The 17403-nt window shown below is 34.1% G+C and overlaps 1 protein-coding gene across 3 annotated transcripts in view; it reads left to right on the forward strand.

Annotated features, from left to right (window-relative positions):
* Positions 1–16291, forward strand: part of LOC150083919 (DNA polymerase epsilon subunit 3-like) — a 77879-nt gene extending 61588 nt beyond the window's left edge. For all 3 annotated transcript variants that reach the window (XM_090374960.1, XM_090374962.1, XM_090374961.1), the window contains exons 4-5: positions 7412–7530; positions 15993–16291. In XM_090374960.1, the coding sequence (XP_090231086.1) occupies positions 7412–7530; positions 15993–16150 (277 nt within the window). In that variant the 3' untranslated portion in view covers positions 16151–16291. The remainder of the gene's footprint in view (positions 1–7411; positions 7531–15992) is intronic.
* The last annotated feature ends 1112 nt before the right edge of the window (positions 16292–17403 follow it).

Below are 17403 nucleotides of genomic sequence, written 5' to 3' on the forward strand. Positions count from 1 at the left end.
CCCCCATAAAGAAATTATTCATTCCCATCTCTGGATAGGAGATGAAGATGCAACTTCTCCATTAGTCCTTTTATGTTGTCATGGCTTGATCTAATCAAAAGCTCAAAATCGTTTAATTTATTTACAATACTTGTGGTATTAACTATATAGAAAAATTATATTTTTATTTTTTGGCTTTTCCCAACCATGATTCATCCTTTAGAATGGCTTAAACATGTTTTTTCCCAGTGGTATGTGACTGCTGATGTTTTTTTTTTTTAACCTGTTTCAGTGTTTCTTTCTGTGTTTAAAGGTAATTACAGATTGAACACAAGAACCCATAGAGAAGATGTGGTTTTGTCCCATGTTGTAAACAAACCTTTGCCATTCATGCAATGCTCCAAATTAGCAGTTCTTGTAGCCTTGAGGCTTTAAATGAATTGAATAAACTAAAACTTAAAAGGCATCCTTCTCTTTCTAGGGAACACACAGAGGGGGACCAATTTTAATTGGAAAAGGTTACTTGCTGGATAGATATGTATAAGGTTGCCTTCAGCTGGAGTAATTGATTGTTGAAACTGCACGCTTCTTTTTATTCAGGAGTATGTGGTTTGAAAGCTTTAGAGGACAAGACAAGTTGTAAGAAGGAATGGGCAAATGAAGTGGGTTGTGGATTACTTATTTTATTATTATTTTTTTTTTTTTTTGTCTAATACTATATAAGCTCATTTCTTTGATAATTTTGCTATTACTCATAGTAACCCTTAACCTAGTGGTTGTATGTAACCTGACAGGTAAGCCTCAAATACAACAGTCCATAAAGACCATAATTTGCAAGTGGACCATTAGTGACAATTCCCTCATCAGTCATTGGACGTGTTATGCTTACCTTTTTCCCTTTGAATCCATAATTACATTTAAATTAAAAAAAATTGCATGCAAGAAATTGTCAGATTACTTGCCACTGTCTACATCTAAATGGCTTTTTTTGCTTGAAGAGTAGGATGATACAGGGCAAGCACTGATTCTGTTTGTTTAAAGGTTCAGGTTACTTGTTTGTTTTCATGGAGTAACGATGATTATATGAAACTTGATATTCTTTCCAGATGGGTCACTACAGTGCAAAAAGAAACGTGGTTTCAAATTTCATACACTGTGAAGCATTCCAAACTTGAAATAACTTTTGAAATAAACCTGAAAACAGAAGTAACTAATAATATAAAATATGTAAGATTTAGGCCTGATGTAGCTAAGTGGTCAAGGGCACAAGTATCATAGTGCACTCTCTTTGAGTGGACTGGGGTTCAAGCCCGTGACTGCTAAATACGATTAACATTTGTATTGATCGATTTATTGTAAACTCCATTGACCTGGTGGTTATGCCGGAGTATAAACAAGAACATATATTTGTTTTTTGTTTTTTTTTCTATTAATTTTTTATATACATAATAAGCAGAAATATATGCACATGTTTGAAATTTTGCACACTTAGCGGTCATTTAAACTGGAAAATGATAGAGAATAAGAGACTTTCTATTTTATGTCTAAAACATTATTTTGAAGTTTCAGTCGAATTATTTATTTTTATTTTTTTTGAAAATAAAAGGTGTAAAACACAGGCATATTTTAAAAATTTTTTATTAAAACTTAAGGTACATGTGCTAAGTGCTGCAATTTGTTAAGAAAAGATGAATTATTGCTGGCATTGTTTAAAAAGAATTTTCTTTATTACATGTATAAAATAAAACATTAAGGAGGAAATTTTTTTTTATCAGGCCTGCCTGATTAAAAAAAAAAAATTTCCTCCATAAGACAAGAATTGCAGGCACAAGAACATTTTATTCATTCTCATGATACTTTCTCTTTAGCATGACCTTATTTCCTGAACAAGTCATTAATTCATTTATATTTCAGGTTATTTGTACCCACATGGATATACCCCTTAGTACCCTTAAACTGATAGCTAGTTAATCATGTCATAATTTTTGCACGTGTCACGTGTAATCTAGTACTGTTCCATTTATCTTTATTACAGAATATATTTCCAGTTTCCCTTTCAATTGAATGCCCCAGTAAGGTTACCTACAGTGAAACCAGAGCATTCTGAACTGAATAATCCAATCCTGAAGTAAGATTTGGGAGGGCATTGTCCTGCATAGAATCAGCCACATGAGTTTCTTTTGAGCCATCGGTTCAGTTTTCCTTTTTCTTTACAGCATCAAATGAAGTTTTGAGACTCAGTCTCACCTAAGAGTTCGTCTTTTTTCATATTTCCACAGAGTTTTAATTGAAGGTCGTCACAGTTCCTTAAATTTAGGGAACAGAAAATAATTGCCATCAATCAGAGAAAGTTCTGCATTGTTCTGTTTCACTGTACAAACACAACAAGTACAAGGATAAAGACCATGATTTGCAAGTGGACCATTAGTGACAATTCCCTCATCGGACATGTTATGCTTACCTTTTCCCTTTGAATCCATAATTATGTTTAAATAAAGATTTAAATAACTATCAGAATAAAGCACTTGAGTTACCTAAATGTACATTTTCTTTAATTACAAAAGATATCACAACCCCAGGCTCACATCTGGTGAGTATGGGCTTGGCACACCCAGGGTCCTGAGCTGGATATCATCATTCTTCTTTTTCTTGGTGATTCCCTTCTATTTCTCTCTCTCTCTCTCTCTCTCTCTCTCTTCTCTCTCTCTCTCTCTCTCTCTCTCTCTCTCTCTCTCTCTCAGAATTTCAGAATTCAGGGTAATTCAGAATTTTTTTTTTTTTTTTTTTTTTTTTTTTTGGCTGGTGCCGCATAAGCCTCAGGCTTCCTTGCACTATATGGCTAATAATAATAATATGTACCTGATAGTTCTGTTAAGTTCTATCAGACTAGTCCTATGCATTGTTTTCATACAATATATTTAACATTCACAATTCAATTCTTGAGAGTAGTTTCTCCAAACCCTTAAGAGACCTGTAAGTCTCTTACACATCAGCCATAACCAGTGTATCACAATCTTGTTGTACAGTAGGTGTTCCATATAACACCTACTATGCACTTTGAGAATTATTGTTGACCTGATCAAGAGCAGTTCCTCTGTGTCAGTCAGCAGTTGCTGGAAAAAGTGCATTACTGACTATAACATACAAAGAAATCTGTAGATGAAATGAAACCAACTTGGAATGCATGATGGAGGCAACTTTTGCCTGATGCAGTAAAAGACCAGAAAGGTATGTCATTAACAGAAGAGCTGTGGAGGACTCTGAGTTTGGCACATTAATATTGGCAGAAGGGATTTTGATGATTCCAAAAGAAAGATAAAAGCAGCATGAGAAAAGGAGATATTATTTATATTTAAAAGGCTCTGGCTGACAAGTCCGAGCCTTTAAAATAAAATATAAATAACATCTTATTGGCCACGTAAGGATTTGCAACTAAAGTGGAAAAAAAGGTCCATAACAATTTTTCCTCTTTTTTTTTTTTAAGAGAATTGAAACTACCTGCTTTATTCCTGTATTTTATTTAATTATAAACAACATATGTTTACATTTATTTTTGTTATAGTAGTATGCATAGGTATTGTATGTTAATTCTTATTAATCATGAACATTTGCCTTATGTTAAGCAAGGCCAATTTTACCCCTCCCTCCCTCCCTCCCTCACATACACAAAGACCTGTGTGAGAGAGAGAGAGAGAGAGAGAGAGAGAGAGAGAGAGAGAGAGAGAGAGAGAGAGAGAGAGTGAGTTCTGAATTCATGGTTTTGATACTTGTAACAATTTCCAGTAACACCCTCCCACATCACTGCCTCAGATAGCAAGAGGTTTACATAGTTTATCCCACATCTCCAATTATTTCTCCTTTAGACAGGTCCAAGTTAATCCCCCCCCTCTGGTTATAAAATTCCTATGTATCTATTTGGATTCAACAGGTTGCTTTCTCTTAAGTCCATTATAAGAAGGTAGTATTTAAATACAGCCTGTCCAAACCTTTACAAAACCATAGCTGTCAATCTTCTGGATTTTTGCAATGGAAAATCAACCTATTTGACTTCATTTTGATCCCTTCTCTGTCTCATTGTTGTACTAGTTAGTGTGATAGACTATCTTTACAAAACTCCCCTTCCCCCCCCCCCATATTTCTTTTTCTAAAAAATAGTAAAACTTTGTTAAAATTGGAATTTTTCTTAGTTTAGTGTAATTCATGGTTTTGATATAAAGTTTATAGCTTTTTTTTTATGGCTAGCTACATTAGTCATAAAAAAAAAAAGTAAACTTTATGCTGTGGTTTTCATTTCCAGTGCAGTGCAACACATGCATTGTGGCCACAGATGATGATATTCACTCTCAATTTAGAAAGCAATAGAGATTAATTAAAGATTTATTAAAAACTAATATAATTAAAGATTTATTTTCTTTGAAAATAAAGTACATCTTTTCAGCTCCTAATTCATCTTTGCCAATAGTCTTGAAATAAGAACCAACTGCCCTTCCCTTGTCAGTAAAAGCTATCTTCCTTGTCATTCATAATTACAGAAGATCAGCAAGAGACAGTACATCATCAGTATCAAAACAAGCTGATAGTAATAAGACTTTAAATGCAGCAAAATATAGATAAAAACATTAGTGCAAGTTTACTTAGAAGCTGTATGACTTCATAAATAAATTTGGTAAATTGCAGACTAGTTTGATGGCCATCTGACTTTGTCATGAATCCCTAAGAACAGTGTTTCCTTATGGCAGTTGAAAATTGCTCACTCCAAATAGTTAGCAAGTTGCAACTGAGTTTTAGGAAGCATTACATTAAATATTATTTAATATTAATTTAAATATAATCATTTGGAGAACCAATTTACCATCCAATAATGCCATTCAGGGAACAAGTTTTTGCATTAAATTGAAGCAAATCAAATTTGCAAAAAAAAAAGTTTGCAGGAGTAGTTAAAGAAATGGATATTTCACCGATCATTTCTGTCAATTTCAGTGCATGTGTGTCAATTTCATAATAGCATGTGATAGCACCTATCACATGCTATTATGAAAGAAGAAAGAAATCCTGACATTTTAATTCCTCAGGTTGTTGCTGAATGACAATATTCAATCAGGTGGAAGTAAAAAACTGAATTTGTCTGAATCTGAATCTTCTCGTTTTGGTGCAATTTTCGAAATGCTCTTGACAGCCAAGTCTGAACAGCACTGCTGTTATGAACAGAACTTGACCTCTATTTCTGAAGAGGTGCAAAGTCTGCTACAGTAGCTTTCTTGTCATAATCATAAAAGAAATCCACAGACAGGAAATGTTTGGGTAAGCTAATGTTTAAAAGTATACAGGTAAAACAATCAATCCTATGGCTGGCTGTATCTTAATATGGAACGTGTGTTTTGTCAGTGAAATTTAATGTATAGTGCAGTATGAACTTTAAAAATCTGCTTTTTTTTCCAAAAAATCTCTGTTTTGCAAAAAAAATCAAGCAGTTCTTCCCAAAAGGGAAGAACTGCTTTTTGCAAAAGAAATTCTCTTTTTTTTTTTTTTGCCTGTTTTGGCTAAAATTCTCCTGACTACAAATAACTAATTTCCAGTTGAGAATCAAAAGTTGGTAGTTGTACAAAACTAAACTTGATTGTGTGAATGGGTTACATAATACAAAAAAATGAAATCAAATGGTTCAGAATCTGCCAAGGAGACCTGCAATTCTGCAGTGGTACATAAAATTCATAAAGGATGCCTGTTTATGTAATCATCCCAGTGGAGGTGGTGACCAAGCAAAGTCAGTGAGGTGCAGTAGAGCTGGTTTAAGGAAGTATTGTGCACACCCCCAGGGAAATCTATACTGTGTGCCAGGTGTGAGCTCAAGCAAATAGTATGTTACAGAAAGCTGTCAATTACAACAAAACCAAGAGGGTTGAATTTTGATGGTAAACTGCCATAATTTCAGTTTTGTGGCTATGTTGCCATCTACTTTAGTGCACACATTTTCTAGTTGGTGAATATAAACTTTAAGGTATCTTCTATCACCTCTAAGTAGTTTCAGGTTTGTATCACTTCCCCTTTTCACACGGTAGCACATTAATTTTGTAAAAGAGGTTTGTAGACTCCTGTATTATTCAGCATATATTATTCCATTATTTTCCTATGTGCCTTGTTGGTTTGGTCACTGACAGCAAAATTCTACATTTCATGAGTCTAGTTGTGAATACTTGTTCATGCAATTGCTGAATCTCTTGGCTAGCTTTTTTGTACCTACTTTAGAGCTCCACTTCAGTGAAAACCATAATTTTTACAGGCTATTGCTGTAACATAGAAGTTCCATATTCCTTCCTACTTTGTGCAGTTCACTGCTGATGAATATGATTCCTTGGATGTCTTGAGTGTTAATAACGGCACTTGATCAGTGATTCTCTCCATTCCCCAAGTCCAGACTAAATATGCCTTGGAAAAGTGATGCTCTTAACTATCTAGTGAGCATGTCAAAAAAAAAAAAGTCATGCCAGTAGACATGTTGGTATAAGCTATATGTCATTCTGTATTTTTAAAAAAGGGGGCAAGAAATAATTTAAAATGGTAAATTTTATAATTTTATTCATTATTCTGACTATATTGGATAATAAGAGCAAATAGTTTCTTTAGTAATAGCAGTTATAATAAAAAAAAATTATTTCCTGCTCACTACACTTCTAATGCATAGCAAAGTGGAACAAGAGAAATTGATGCCAAACTAAACTCCGTGGAAAAGCTACATTGGAGTGGATGTGCACTGCATTTTGCATAGCAACATAGAGCTAAGAATATTTTGTAGCTATACTTTTCAATTAAAAAGTAATCAGTGATGCTAACTGAAGCTGAAGACCACATTGAAGAAATACCAAATTTCACTTTGACAATAAGTCTAATACGGTATTTTTTTTTTTTTTTTTGCAGTTATAATATGCCAGTTAGACAGTTAAATACATGTGTTGAATTGTTTAATCAATACAAGTTAGATGTGGACCTTGGTTTATTAAAAAGAGCTGTGTAACAGGTGATTCAGATGTTCACATCTGGTCTAACATAAAATGTTGCGAGACTCAGTAGTAAATTGTGTAGAATTTTTATTACTATGTTAAAAACCCTCTAAAATTTCTAATTTAAACTCTGTATGTGTGTGTCAGATAGAGAATTTCAATAATAATAATCATTACAAAATAAATCAATTCTCATTCTCTCTTAGTTGGATAAAATGGATAAAATTTGGTATCCACATATTTTAGCATGTACCTGGTAAACTCCACAAGATTTTATATACAAATAGACCATATTCTATTTTTGATGACCCAGAAACAAGACTTCCTATGCATATTGACTATAAGAAGTGTGTTCAAGTCTATTCACACAATGACACTAGTAATTTATATAATTATATAGAGATATTTTGTTATTATTATTTTTGTTATTTCAGTGCAAACAACTTTGCTTTAAAAGCAAAAAGGAAAACATTGACTGCTACAGATGTTTTAAATGCAATGGAAGATATGGAATTTGAGAAATTCTTGGATCCTTTGAAGGAAAGCTTGGAAGGTAAGGGCTGGGAGTAATTTAAAGGCCAGTAAGTTTCATTGTATTTTAATAGACTACAGAAATTATACCTTATGTCATGATGTAACTTTTTTTATTTAATCTTGGAGCACCCAGTTTAGCAGCTTAATCTTTACCTCCTTTCTTAAAATTTGCTTTATGGTTATTTATTGAAGTGAATAGAGGAGATATGTTTTTATAGTAAAAAAAAAAATTTTAATTTTTTTTTTAAATTTAAAAAAATTTTAATTTTTTTTTTTAATTAAAAAAAATTTTAAAAAGCCCCCTGTTTGAAAAAAAATTTTTTTCAAACAGGGGGCTTAATGATACTATCTCTGAAGGGAATTTTTGATGCAAATTCTTAATCAGTAAGTGGGGGGGGGGGGGGGACATTTCTGCTTGCTCTAGTTGAGTTTATTAAATTTGGAAGAATTGAAATCAGTGTGGAAATATAAAACACTACACATTTCAGAACTTCAAAGCTTTGCCAGTAATATTAAATGTAGCCTAATCTGATTACATATCAGTTACAGTCCCACTACCTGTCATGTCTAGATGGTTAGTATTAATTAGGGCCAAATGATGAAAGCAGGCTTATACAGCATCATCCAAAAAAAACACCACCTCATGTGTTCATCCCCTCTAATAATTTTTCTAATTCTTACTTATATTTAAATTGTCAGATGGGAGTATGTTCCAACAATCAATCACTCTGACTAAAAGCAAATTTTTGCACATCTATCCTGAAACTCCTTTTCAATTTAAGTTTGTCACCTTACATATGTTGTCCAGAAAAGAGTAAGCATCAGCATTTAATATAGTCCATCCATTTAAAGCCTTCAACTGAGTCTCCTCACAGGGCCTAGTTTCCAAGTGATGCTGTTTGCAGAATGAAGCCCTTCGTGGTAAGAATATCCTTTTGGGCCCTTGACTAATCTTATTGCTCTTTTCTGCACCTATTCCATCATTTTCATATCCTTCTTAAAATACTTCCATATCTGTGTACAGTATTCAAAATGCAGCTTCGCCATTGCCTTATGCAATAGGTAATACCCGCCTCCTTGTCCTGTATATCATTGACAGAGATCCCACGAGCTGCCCTATCAGCCTGTCTATGCTGCTCAAAAAACTTTTGTTCTCCACCATTTTGAGTGTAATATCACCAAATCGGTATGTTATTCTGTGATTATTGCTGTCCATATGCAGTACTTTGCATCTATCAACATTAAACCTCAATTGTCACTTCTCAGCCCATCTGTCCAGTTTTTCTAGGTCTTGTGGCAGTAGTATACCTTGATACCGTCATTTCAATAATAAACCTTGCCAAACTTTGTATTTTGACAACTTTTGTATCAAGCTTATGTGATAGTAAGCTTGATAAGCCTTCATCAATATCATTAATATATATTGAAAATAGTAAGGAGGGCCATGCACTGAATTATTTAGGTTTTCAGATTGATGTAAATTCTTCCAAATTTAACAGATTCAGTGAGAACATAAAAATGGTATTATGCATTACTGATTATCAGGAACAGTGCCATAAACAAAGTTGGAAAACTTTAGGGCTGCTGATTCAACAAAATTTGGCTTGCAAGGGTTTAAGAATTTTGTAGTAGTGTGCTATGTGTGCACCCTGTTGCATATTCTGTGTATATATAGGTTTTATTCTCAGTGATGTGTTTTGGAGCTTGTTGGCTCACTCATCAATGGGCGGGCAGGTACCTTGATAATGAAGACATGCTATCTTGGTTGCAAAGTTAATTCCACAATATTAGTGATGCCAAATGGTGAAGATAATGATAATATTCTGAAGACTATAAAGATAAAAATAATATTCTGACCCATAACATATTATGCACGAGGCATAATATGTTATGGGTTAAATTAACAAGTGAGCCAACAAGCTCTGAAACATGTCTGGGTGGTGGTGCCCACTGAGAATAAATAACAGTGATCTTCTCTACTAGAGAAGCATTGTTTATTCAAAGTAGTGCAATACCTGGTATCTCGTTGTGAAGGTAGCCACAATATGAGATAAAATCAAATAATGTCGTTACACTATTTATGTAGTTAAATTTATGGGTAAATTATGGTGTATTTACACCAATATTATATAGTTAACTTAACCCATAATGTATTATGCCTCGTGCATTTAATCTTCAAAATATTAGCAGTGTAATAGTATAGAATTTCAGGGGGGGGGGGGATATTTCAATGCAGTAATTGAAATGAAATAAAATTTTTGTACCGGCATTCCATTCCAGTCATGAACTTGCCAGCTTCATTGAAGACCAAGTGTAGAGTTCTTGACCTTATGGCATAGGATTATATTCAACTTAGAGATCATCATCAGCCATTTTCAATCCACTGCAGGATGAAGGCCTCTCCAGCAACTTTCCACTTCCTTCTGTTTTGAGCACTGGCCATCCATTTACTACTCAAAAACTCATGAATTTCATCTATCCATCTCTGCCTTTGTCTTCCAGGTTTTCTTCTAGCTCCTCTTGGGTACCAGTCTGTTATTTTCTTAGTCCATCTGTCATCATGTCTTCGAGCTATTTGTCCTGCCCAAGACCATTTTAGTTCTTTAGTTTTGATAAGAATGTCCTTTACTTGAGTTTGCTGCCTAATCCATGTGTTTCTCTTCTTATCTAACAGTCTGATTCCCAATATAATTCGTTCCATTCTTCGCTGTGTAGTTCTTAGCTTCTCTTCCATTCTTTTGGTGAGTGCCCAAGTTTCACTTCCATAAGTCATGGTGGGGAGTATACATTGATTCATTATTTTACGTTTCAGACAAACTGGGACATTGCTCTTAGTATGTGACTATATTTCCTGAATGCTATCCATCCAAAATTTATTCTTCTCTTGACTTCCAGCCATTTATCATTATTAGAGCTAATAACTTGTCCCAGATAAGTATATGACTCCACCTTTTCAATTACTGCTCCTTCAATCATTATTTCCCTTTCCGTGGCATACTTGTTCATCATTACTTTTGTTTTAGCCATATTCATCTTTAGTCCAAAATCCTTACTAACTGTGCATAACTGATTAAGATTTTCCTCTAATTCTTTGGGATCGTGGCTTATGACCACAATGTCATCTGCAAATCGTAAATGGTTTAGGTACTCTCCGTTCACATTGACTCCTTTCTGCGACCAGTCTAATCTTCTGAAAGCTTCCTCAAGGGCAGCAGTAAACAGCTTCGGAGATAGTGTCTCCTTGTCGAACTCCTTTCTCGATTTTAAATTTGCTACTGTCTTTGTCTAGTCTAATAAAGGATGTAGCACTCTCATATATTTTCTTCAAAATCATAATATATGGAGTATCTATGCCTTGTCTTTCCAGTGCCCGAAACATTGCCTTATGCTGTATGGAGTCAAATGCCTTTTCATAATCCACAAATGCCAGGCATAATGGTGTTTTATATTCATTTGCTTTCTCCATTAGCTGTGATATTACATGAAGGTGATCCATAGTTGAGAATCCTGTCTTAAAGCCAGCTTGCTCTTTCGGTTGATTCTCATCAAGTATTCTTTCTAATCTGTTAGTAATGACCCTTGTGAACAACTTGTAGATGTGGGATAACAAGCTAATTGGTCTATAATTTCCAATTTCTGATTTATCTCCTTTCTTAAGCAGCAAAACTATGATTGCATTATTCCACTGCTTAGACGTCACACCTTTTCTAATGCACTTTGTGAAGAGCCTTGCCAGTTTTTGTGTTATGTCTCTTCCTCCCAATTTTAACAACTCTACAGTAACCTCTTCCCCCGGGGCCTTCTGATTCTTCATTTTCTTCAGTGCATGTTCTACCTCATCAGGAGGCGCCTCCGTAGCCAGGTGGGAAGGAGCAGCAGTGCGTAGCACACGCTTCTTGATTAGACCGGGGTTCGAGCCCGTCACCACCAAATATGGAGAATGCGGAAAGGTCATGGAATGACCACCGTATATCCCGGAGCAATATGGCCTTAGTTGCTAATGCTCCTAAAAACCAAACAACAACAACAACAACAACCTCATCAGGAAGAATATTGGGTGCAATCCATCTTCCCCACTGCTGGCATCATTCCCTCGCTCCTTGTATAATTCTCTATAGTAGTTCTGCTATTTGAATTATGCTTTTTCTGCTGTTTATAAGTACACCATCGCTATTCTTCAGTTTCAGTATCATTTGCCTTTCTGTATTACTGCTCATGGCTGCTGATTTAAATCCTTTGTTTTCCCTTAATGCTTGTTCTACTTTTCTTGTGTTAAATCTTCTTATGTCCTCTCTGAGTCTCTTTCTAATGGCTTTGCATAACTCAGTATACTCAATTTTCTCCCTGTCAGTGTTTTTCTTGCTCTTCATTTGTCGTCTTTGGTTCATCATGACAAGTGTTTCTTGACTAATTTTTTCTTCTTTGGATTTCTGTTTCCCTATAGGTTTCTTGGGCTTTATCACTTTCAAAAAGTTGTAATATTCCTCGTCGATATCTTGGTCCTGAGCAGTCTGCAGAAGCTCATACTTGTTCTTAAGTTCCAGTACATACTGCTTTTTCTCCTCTTCTGTTATCTCAAAGACCTTTGTATTATTTACTCGAGTCAGTTTTTTCCTTTCCTTTCCTACATCTATATCAAGTGTACATCTTACCATTCTGTGATCACTTCCAACATTTACCTTATTCAGGACGGTAACATCAGTCACAATATATCTTCTGTTAGTGAGGATGAAGTCGATTTCATTAGTTGTTAATCCATTTGGACTCTTCCATGTCCACTTTCTGTTCACCCTTTTCTTGAAAAAAGTGTTCATTACTGACATTCCTTGAGATTCTGCAAATTCCACAAGTCTTTCACCTCTTATTTCTTTCACCAATTCCAAAATTTCCTATAGTTCCTCTTTCTGCGCTGTTTTGCCTTTTTCCAACCTTAGCATTGAAGTCCCCCATAATAATAGTGTAGTGGGTTTTCTGCTCATCTAGAAGACTCAATTTCAGTGTACATTTCTTCAACCTCTTCATCATCATGGCTCGATGTTGGTGCATAAATCATTATAATCTTTAGCTTGTACCTCATAGAAATCTTGAGTATTAGTCTTGACACCCTTGGTGATGTACTTTTGAATTCCAAAATGTTGTTTTTAAAATCTTTATGGACCAGAAACCCAACTCCACCTTCACTCCTTTCACTGTTTCCATTGGTGTACAGCAGATTTCCACTTGATAAACTTATAAGTGATTCATTTCTTCTTCTTGTTTCAGCCAAACCGATGATATTCCAATTCACATTTTCTAATTCCTTTTCCAGCTCTAATATCCTGTCTTCACCGATGAGTGATCGTACGTTATAACAGGCCAAGGCCAAGGCAAACTTAGAGATGAGTACCATTATCTGTGTGTAAGTTTCTAATATGTTTTTAAATTATATGGCATCACCAGAAAAGGTGAATCTGCTATACATTTAAAAATCTAAGACCCTGTCAGGATGCCTGGCTTCTTATCAGCCAGCAAGTGGTTACTATTAGCAAACATGTAGTAGTAATGGCAAACGATGCAAGAAAGCAAGCTTATATAGCATCAGCCAAAAAAAAAAAAAAAAAAAAAAAACACAGTTCACCCATCTGTATCCTCCAAGAATTTGTCTAGTTCTCCCTTGAATTTATTCAACCCATCCACTTCCACAACAACAGATGGAAGCCTGTTCCAAAAATCAACCGCTCGTTAGCTGAAGGCAAACTTCCACACGTGCTGAACTGTGAAGGTATTTTGTGTAAGTGAATAGCCCAGCAGTGTATGGAACTGAAATTTATACCTGAGAACAACTGTTTGTGTAACTTCTGTCTAGAATTGAGACATGCAATAGAATTACAGGATATATTTTAATACATAATTGAAATCAAATAAAATTTTATGCTTTACCTGCATTTGTCCTCTAGTGTTATACTGCATAGGATTAACATAATACAATTCTAGGGATTAAAGGTATCATACAGTTATGTCTTTAAATAGAAGTCTTACTTCCATACACTGCTTGACTGGTCATTTAGAGAAAATATATTATTCACAGTTCAACCTGTCTGCTAATACACACGCACCAGCTGTTGAGAAGCCAGTAAACTTTGAAACAGCTGTCCTTGCAGTTTCTTAGACTTTTAAATGTATAGCAGATTCATCTTTTCTGGTGATATCGTATGATTTAAAAATATTAATGACTTAAGCAGAACCCATGCTAATAATGTTTTTCTCTGTAGTCAATTACTCTGCCCTTAGTCTTCATTGAGATCAAAAAGACCTCTCTGTCATTAAACTTAGTAACTGAATTTTAAATCCATAATGTTGGATTTCTTCCCCCCCCCCCCCCAACAAGTTCTCTCCATATGATTGTTGCCAATATCATGATGAAAGCACTGGAAACTAAAATTTTAGCTAATCATTGAGTTTGTGTGCATATTACTGTTAAGTTGGCAATATGTTCTTAATCACAAAGGTGAGCTTCTTCAGTTTATTGATACTGCCTTTCATAAACTTTACCATGGTGATTAAAGGGAATTATGCTCTGCTATTCTGATGGCATTTCTCCACTTGTTCTCAAAACCTGTGCTCCTGAGTTTGTTCCATGCAATGTACTAAGTACTGTAGGTTCTAATACCTTTTTGTGTTTGAGGCTTTCGTTAAAAAGAGAAAAAAAAATCAAGGAATTGCTGAGAATAGTTTGCTTCAGTTCCCAAGGTAAATTTTCATTGACTTGTGTATTTGGTCTTTCACTTTTAGGAAATCAATGCACTTTTAGGAAATCAATGCACATTGGTGTATGCATAATCACTGATTATGCATACACCAATGCACAAAGCATTATTACTAGTGATATGATTGTTAGGGAAAAAATACAAATGTGTCTGGAGAAATATCAGTACCTGAAAAGGACCAAAATATTTATACTCGGCAGTGGCAACTTTGATGGTTAGTTCTGATGCACCCTTCATTATGCAATATGTGCCCATGTACTTGAAAAAGTATTGCTTAGGATTTTGCACAAATATTCACTATGTGAATATATTTGTGCAAGTTTTTTTCTGGCAGAAAAACTGCAGACATTATTAATAATATGAAAATGGCTACTTCTGAATTATTTTAGAAAGGGAATTGTCTGTCCTGTACCATATTTAAATTACAGATCATGTTATATTAGAAATATGAAAAAAAAAAAAAAAGGAGGTTGATGGACAGATTAAGCACTGCTTTGCCATAAGTTCCATTAATTTATATGGTTGGTCCTAGCATTTTTTGCAGGAGGGTCACTGAGCAGATCGTTTACCATTGGTATTATTGATACTTAACAAATTATTGGAAGAGGAGATCCAAAGTCCTTGAAGTGTTTCCTGCATAATTTTAATTTAATTGGATTGAATGATGTAGCCACACCCAATTTTGATATATATGTATATCTTTGATATACATACATACAGAGAGGTTTTTGAAGATAAGGACTGCATGCTGGTGGCTAGTAGCATGTTGCTCATTTACATTTATGCTAATTTAAGTCCAGAAATAAGCTGTGAGATTGGCATGCAACTTTGTCACTGCAGTCAGTTTTTACCATTTCTACATTGAATTTTTGAAATAATAGTTGTGGATAATTTGACCATAGAATTGTTACTTACTGCATAATTTTGGGAGCAATTTAAGAAAACATTTTCCAGTATCCACATTTCAAACTGGTATGTGATTAATAACTTATTAACTAAACAGAAAATTAAAGGCATATTATTAAATAGTAAACCAAAGTGAGACCAAGTATTATCATGTGTAACATGTAAGGAAGATAAGTAGACATTAATTATATTAATAAATAATTATAATAATAAATAAAGAAGGTAATGAGCACTATTTTTGCTAAATTAGGATTCACTTAATGTATTTCTGCTACTGCTGGAGCTGGTCAAGCAAAAACCTCAATGAGAAATGTTTGTGCACCACCAAATTTAGTCATCTCTTTAAGAATCCTCAAAAACCTTTCTGTATATGCAGGTGTAAGTAATCATTTATTTTATGTAGCATGCAGAGAACACATAGCTAACATGCAATTAATGGTTTGTATGTAGCAGTTTGAGTCTACATTTGAAGTTTTGCTGCTATAAATGGCTTTGAAATTTGAACATTTATTGATAAAGAAAGAACTATAGTTTTTCTGAAAGCATTTACATGCCATTGTCAATTTTATTATCTCTGTATTTTTTTAATGAATTTATTCACCATTTTTTCCTGCTTTCTTCAAACAATAAAATAATTATTTTATCTTGTGATTCTAGCTACTGTACATTTATTAAAGAAAGAATCGCTGAATTTTAGATTCACTCAACAATTGGACCCTGGAATTAGCCAGATAAAGGAAATAAGAATTTTAAATTATTTCTAAATTACTTAGAACTTTAATGATACTAAATTCAACTTGCCGTTTCAGTTATTTTTAAACTATTTCAGCTTTTAGAAGTATGAAAGCAACTAAAGAGATGAAGAAGAAAGGTGCCAAGACTAATGAGAGTAGCGAAGATAACGAGGAAAAATCTGAAGAGCAAGAGAAGAATGAAGAAAGTATGCTGAATATTGAAAAAGATGATGAAATTGGTGAAAATGAATGACAGTTTTAAATATAAATGCATTTAGTGAAGAACTGTCTATTATGAAAGCTAGCGATCTTTCATTTCAGTGTGTTGGAGGAACTAAACCCAACACATATCTGAGTGTATTATATGTTACATAATAAATGTATATAATCTTGTTTTCATGAGAAAATTCTTGATTGAAACTCTTCTTTCAGTGTGTTTTTTTTTTTTTTTTTTTTTAAATCATGCAGAAAATGTTTGCACATTGAATACACATTTTTCCATTCTTCCTTATGTTAAACAACTCATTAAAGTTCAGCTTCTATTTCATAAATTGCAAGATTCCACAGAATACAATTTACTAATACATGCCTTAGATATTTATTTTATTCTAAATCTTGAATTGCTAGTTTCCTCATGTTTTGGATAGGAGATGCATTGAATCTAATCGACATTTTTTTATATTTGTGCATGACTTTATTATCTGAAGTGTTGTCATGTATATTTGGCCTCTTGCATAACTGTTGCTTGAGGATTTTGATCATGCTTTATTCTATTGGTTGTTGGCATTTGCAGCAATATTTAAACTCAAACATTACTCAAGTTGCTTTTTTTTTTTTTTTTTTTTTTTAGTTAGTAGTAGTAGTGCACTTGTCCAGAAATTATGTTCATTGACTCTTTTTTTACTTCCGGAACATAATCTTTGAGGCCATTAGTCAATCCATACTGATTTGTTTACCCTGTGTGCTTGAGGTTCACTGTTACCGATGCAGTATGGTTTTGATGGGGGGGGGGGATTTTTATTAGACAGTTTTTCAAACCGGTGTATGTTTCTGCTTCAGCAATATTGCTGACTTTTCCTCATTTTGCTTATTCTTTCTGGCAAGATTCTGCCTTGAAAACAGAAGTTTACATAAGAAGCTGAAAACATCCTGCCCTCATCACTATTAAAGATCTCACAGACCATATGCAACTGGGGTTAGAAACTGGTCTTACAATATATCTGCTCATTGATGGTTTAATCTTTATAGTCATGTGGACGCATGCCATGCGAACTCTATTCAGTGTTGCATCTTTTTTGCCTTTACCTTTTTACCGTCACAATTGGTTTCTTATATTAAATGTGTTTTGCCTCCTTTTTGAATCATACAAGGCAAAAACACTTTCAATTTCCTCACCTTCCAGTTTATTCTTTTAGACTTTGAAATCTTTTTTAACTCAATTCACTCATTTCAGCATTTTGTTATTCACTATAACCATTGCCATATCTCACTGTTTGATCAGTGCAG

Source organism: Mastigoproctus giganteus, chromosome 6 (assembly GCF_048544385.1).
Source record: "Mastigoproctus giganteus isolate SK-2022 chromosome 6, ASM4854438v1, whole genome shotgun sequence".
Classification (NCBI taxonomy): domain Eukaryota; kingdom Metazoa; phylum Arthropoda; class Arachnida; order Uropygi; family Thelyphonidae; genus Mastigoproctus; species Mastigoproctus giganteus.